Source organism: Mirounga angustirostris, unplaced genomic scaffold, assembly GCF_029215605.1.
Source record: "Mirounga angustirostris isolate CCGP_5_RB_7025 unplaced genomic scaffold, mMirAng1.0.hap1 SCAF_7, whole genome shotgun sequence".
NCBI classification, from domain to species: Eukaryota; Metazoa; Chordata; class Mammalia; order Carnivora; family Phocidae; genus Mirounga; species Mirounga angustirostris.
The window spans coordinates 57,173,222-57,179,221 of record NW_026991715.1 but is presented as its reverse complement, the minus strand read 5'-3'; the positions used below and the strand labels follow the sequence as shown (position 1 = coordinate 57,179,221).

At 41.8% G+C, this 6,000-nt stretch overlaps 1 protein-coding gene across 1 annotated transcript in view; it reads left to right on the top strand.

Annotated features, from left to right (window-relative positions):
- The first annotated feature begins 3,727 nt into the window (after positions 1-3,727).
- Positions 3,728-6,000, top strand: part of ANKRD31 (ankyrin repeat domain 31) — a 142,736-nt gene continuing 140,463 nt past the window's right edge. The window contains exon 1 of the mRNA XM_064596246.1: positions 3,728-4,207. Within this exon, the coding sequence (XP_064452316.1) occupies positions 4,104-4,207 (104 nt within the window). The 5' untranslated portion in view covers positions 3,728-4,103. The remainder of the gene's footprint in view (positions 4,208-6,000) is intronic.

The following is a 6,000-nucleotide window of genomic DNA, read 5'->3' as shown; positions in this document are numbered from 1 at the left end:
AATAAATAAATAAAATCTTAAAAAATAAAAATAAAAAAAAATACTATAGAATACTCGGTGAAACACTTTATATAGCTTTATTTTGGGGGGAGAATATTACTTGAGTGAAAAATATCTGCTGGGTTTACTCTTTTGGAGATTCATGTTGTGTTTGGTTATGATAAATCAAATCTTCCATGAAAGTCTCACCTTTCATAGTTCTGGGATCTAAAGCAACCTGGATAGGATGTAAATGATATGAAGCGCTAGGCAGAAAAGAATTTTAATTATAAAAGCAAATATATTGTGTAAGTACAAAATAATAAGTTTTCTTTTTTTTTTTTTTTTCAAAATCCATACTTGCAAACAAGTTTCATCACATTACACCTTGTATATACTCTACTTCTTGCTTAGTGCTTGGGCCTCATCTCATACCACTCTCCCCTACTCCCCAGCTCCAGGCACACAAGCCTCCTTTCTGTTCTTCTAGGTTGTCTCGGAACCTCTGCGATTATATCCATGCTTTCGGTCTTAGGTCAAATGTCACCTCCTCAGAGAGGCTATCTCTAATCATATTCTCTATCTCAGCAACCTATTTATTTCTTTCAGGCATGCATCACTCTCTGGATTATCTCATACATTCATGTACTTCTTTATTGTCTGCTTCATCCATAAGAAGGCTAGGCCAATAAGGGAAAGGCCCTTATTCTCAGCCCTCCTTCAGGGCACTGACCCTCACCAGCATTTGTGGGTTAGCATACATGCTATTGGATATGATTTTGGAATTTTTCTTCCTAATGCAAATTTGAGGTGGTAGAACTGACATTCTCCTTTTAATTCACCTTTAAAACAAGTAAAGAATTCCCATATAGGACTTTTTATTTAAAGACTTACAGCCTAAATGGAATCAAGCTATAAAATTTGATTATAGTTCTTAAGGATTAATTGGTTTCATGAATCCTCAAAGATTTAAATTTTACTATAATCAAATTTAATTTTATTCTACCTTGTGTTATTTAATTTTTTACAAATATCTGTTGGTTTAAAAAGGATATAATGCTCTTCTCAAGGTTTTTTTCTTTTTTTCTTGCTAATTCACTCTGTATTAGTATTTATATTAACAATCAATTTTCCTTTTTAACTACTTGATTTTTTTTCCCTTTTCTTAGGGTCTCTCTCTCTCTCTCTTTTTTAAAGATTTTATTTATTTTGACAGAGACAGAGACAGCAAGAGAGGGAAAACAAGCAGGGGAGTGAGAGAGGGAGAAGCAGGCTTCCCGCTGAGCAGAGGGCCTGACCCCAGGACCCTGGGATCATGACCTGAGCCAAAGGCAGACGCTTAACGACTGAGCCACCCAGGCGCCCCTCTTAGGGTCTCTTTAAATGTAAAAGAGTTCTCATCCCTTTTTTTAAATCCCATGATACTTAATTGTTGAAAGAAACCAGGTCATTTGTTCTATAGAATTTCCCATAACCTAGGTTTGGTAAATTTAATCTTCATGGTGTTAGTCTATTCCTCTGCCCCCTCTTCCTGCATATAAATAACTGACAGATCTAGAGGCTTGATTAGATTCAGGTTTTTAACTTTTTTTTTTTTTTTTTGGCTTAGACTACTTCACAGGTAAGTGCCATTTATTCATATAGTGTTGTGCCAGGAGGTACATATTTGGTTGTCGACTTTTATTGATGTTAAGACTATTATTGGACTTAAGTGTTGTCATCCTGACTTGTCTATTATAAAATTCTCCATCCGCCTTTTACCTAGGAATTTAGGAATGATTTCAACATGGAAGATGTAGGTGTGCAGGTGTGAAGAAACAAAGGTCTAGTTGTTTACTTTACTTTTTTTTTTTTTTACTGTTCTGCCTAACTATTGCAGCTATTGCTGACCATTGCCTAGATCCATTGTTTCATGGGTTGCAAAATGATGATTTTCTAATTCTATTGTATCTCTTGTATTTGTTAGCTGTGATTTCTCTATAAGGAAAGTTTTCCCTAATCAACAATTTGGTCACCTTGAAATACTGATTGTATAGAAACATCAGGATAAATGCTTTCTTTCCTCCCCTTTATTAATTTTTAAAATAATAAAATGGTACCTATCCACCTTCTAAATTACCAATTATTATTTTAAAATGAAGTTCTGGATTTTTCTCTTGATGAAGTCCCAATAGTTCATTTTTGCCCTTGCTTCCCTTGCCTTTGGCGATGTTTCTAGGAAGAAGTTGCTGCGGCTGAGGTCGAAGAGCCTGTGTTCTCCTCAAGGATTCTGGATATTTATACATTTGATGTGTTTCAATTTATTTGAGTGTTTAACTAACGAATTCAGAAGAAAGCTGAGCTAAATTTCTCTCAACCTGGGTACTTATGGATGGTTCAGTTACATGACCCAGCTCACCCTTTTTATCTGCTTAAATCAGTTTGAATTGTATTTTTTCTTGTCATTTGCAACGTAGATTTCTAACACAGATCGGTCATTCTTCTATCTCTGTCCTGCAGTGAAACTTTGGATTTTATAAAAACAAAAAAAAGTTTCCTTTAAAATCATACTGGCATTTATGTGGATCATCTTTGCTATTCTTCTTTATGCTTTGAATCTTGGCAACTGTCTTGAATAATATAAAAGAACTGAAGATGCAAAAATAACTGACTCTTATCCACCAAAGGAGAAAGTATTTTAAAAAGGAATCTGAATTTCAGACTCCGAGTTTTCTATACTTAGCTAGAGGTACCAGACGCCTGCAGCAAAGTCTTTTATTAGTGCAAAGTCACCTTCTGGCATAGGGCATTTAGAGCCACCCACCAGCCTTTTAATGGATATGCACTTTCCATTGCTGGCAATTAACAGAGTTAGATGATCAAAGGAGTAGGTGAGCAGGAGAGTGGATGGGGATTTAGGGCTGATTTAAACATGGAGGATGTAGGTGGAGAGGTGTAAAAACACGGAGAGGTCTAGTTCTGTAAGATAAGAATGGAAAAGCCATTGCATGTAAAGAAAAGGGCAGTGAATTGGGGAGTCAGAAAATCCTAGTTCCATCCATTTATTCAACAAAACTTTAAAGACCCAATATGTGCTAGATGCTGGAGATTTCAAAGTGAATACTAAACACTTGATGGGGGAAGGAGTTCTCATCCTTAATCTACCTCTCTTGGCAAATGGAGTTCACTTGGTTTTGTTTTGAATGTTCAAATATATAAAAATCTAGTACTTCATTCAAAAGTCATAATTGGCTATTCTTGGAAGTTGCTAGACACTATCATACTAAAAATTTATACAGGAAAAAAAAATAAAGCATTTATTCTCCTCTAGCTACACAACCTGTATTTCAAGGCAATTAAAGAGTTAATGAGGGAAAAATACAAATACAAAATACATCAGTTAGGTGGGTTGATGATCTATAAACTTAGGATAAACATGTTTGTTTTGCCTACCTCAAAGGACACTCGAGGAAGGGGTGTCAAAGGAATTAAGGAGAAAGGCAGCACTTGGTGGACTGCAACAAACACTCTTCCGGTGTAAGGTAACATTCTGGCTTCAGAATGTCAGACGGACAGCGGGGGCTACCGGATCGGGCAGGAGCCGACAGTTCTTTCCAGGTCTGGGTCTCACAAGTACGAGGCGCACTGCAGGTAAGGTGACCTAAGTCTCCCTCCTGCCGGTGGCGTTAGGCAGGCTCGGACTGCGGTCTTGTCTGTGGCAGCGCTGCCTTTCTGGTCCCCTCAACCGCAACCCCAGTCACTCCGCCCAGCGAACGAATAGGTGAGAAAGCACGGAAAGCGGATGCGGCGGGGGGCGCCACGCCCCAGGCGGCCGGGAAACCCGGAGCGGGCGGGCGCTCCGCCAGGCACTTCCGGCCACCGGCGTCGGGGGGCGGGGCCGCGCGCGGCTGAGACGTGCGGCGGGCGGCTCTCCCTGCCGGCGGCGTGCGGCGGGGGGCCGAGCGGGACCGCGTCCCCGACGACGAGCGTCGCTGCTGCTCTGTTCCAGGCATGTCTCCCGCGTCTCGCCTCGAATTTCATATTTCGCTCAAAGTTCCCCCCCGACCCTCAGCGTGCCCTTTCTTTTCGCAGGAAGCGGGGCGTTAGAGAAGGAGACTAAACAAGGCTCCGGACGTGAGGCGAAGATGGAGGGAGGCGCCCAGGCCCCAGACTGGGACAGTGATGAAACTGTGATAGACGGGTCGGTGACGGAGAGCGACCTGGATGATGAGGAGCTGCCCTGGAGAAGGTGACCACCGTTGGCGCCAGGCCTTGGACAAGGCGCCCGCCATTGTGCTGGGTACTGGAGGTGGAGTGGCCCTCGCAGACTGAGTAGAAATTATTACCAGATGAATGTGGAATGGCAGGCGGAATTCGAGTCTTGTGAGGTAGCCAGGCGTGAGCTAAGAACTTGTAAATAAACGAAACACAATCCCCCCAGCCTCCAATTTAGGACAAAATGAGCTTTATGGTAGATGGCTTTATGGCATCTAAAAAAAACCCCAAAAAACCAGAAACAAACAAAACCCTTTCCTTTTAGCCTAGGGTAAGTCCTTTTGTACAGGCAAAAAAAGTGTTGGGTCTAGATTTCTGAAATGCATTTTGCTTTAAAAGCAACTGGAAGCTCTGATCTAGGAGATGGTTAACATAATTTTAGGAAAAGAATGTGTGATGGGGGAACTGTTTACTACTAAATTGGAAACGAATAGTTTTATAAGAATCCAAAAAAGATGGTGGTTCAGTTCATCAAAACCTTGGACATACCTAGTTCTCCAGGTATGCTAGATCCAGGGGAACTATAGAAGAGATGAGTCTTTGAGAAACCTACAGGCCAGGGAGGACACATAAACAGATAATTTCTTTCTTTCTTTCTTTTTTTTTAAAAGATTTTATTTATTTGACAGAGAGAGACAGCAAGAGAGGGAACACAAGCAGGGGGAGTGGGAGAGGGAGAAGCAGGCTCCCCGCAGAGCAGGGAGCCCGATGCGGGGCTCGATCCCAGGACCCTGGCATCATGACCTGAGCCGAAGGCAGACGCTTAATGACTGAGCCACCCAGGCGCCCCCTTTCTTTCTTTTTTTATAGGCAGATAATTTCAATAAAATGCGATAGTCCAGGGATGGAAGTATGCTTTGGCTGGTTTAGGAGCCCAGGTAGTCCTTAGAGATTGGTACAGTTGACTTCTGAATAGAGGCTTGAAGGTGGTTTAGGAATTAGGCAGATGAAGAAGAGGTGTTCTAGGCTGAGGGAAATGCATGGGTAAAGGGGACATAGCATTGTGTTGTGTGCTGGAATGTACAAATAGTTAATTCTTACTCAAGTGAAGTGTTAAATGGTGAGGTGGGGAGTGGTGAAAGATGAGCCTGGAGAGGAAGGTAGGGTGAGGTCATGTAAGGCCTCATATATCCTGCCTGTGTCTTTTGTAAAATGTTAAGTGGAGGAGAAGCATAATCAGATTTTCGTTCCCTCGAGCATGCCCTAGAGCAGGGCTTTTCAAATTTTAATACCCTTGGGGCGCCTGGGTGGCTCAGTTGGTTAAGCTTCTGCCTTCGGCTCAGGTCATGATCCCAGGGTCCTGGGATCAAGCCCCGCATCAGGCTCCCTGCTCGGCGGGGAGCCTGCTACTCCCTCTCCCACTTCTGCTCCCCCTGCTTGTATTCTCTCTCTCTGTCAAATAAATAAATAAAATCTTTAAATAAATTTAATACCGTTATAAAATCACTCCAGAATCCCATTAAAATGGGGAGTTCCAATTCAGGAGTTCTGGGGTGGGATCTGAAATTCTGCATTTCTAGCAAGGTTCCAGGTTAAAGTTGGAATTATTTAGAGCAGAGATGATGATACCCAGGTTTTTGGCTCATTTATATATACACACAGTAATATTCGCTCTTGCTGTACAGGCATCATTTCGACGAATACAGTGAGTCTTATAACAACCATCACAGTTAAAATCCAGAATAGTTCCATCACTCCAAAAAAACCTCCCTGTGCTGCCCCTTTGTGGTTAAGTCCTCTCACCCATTTAAATCACTATTCTTATAT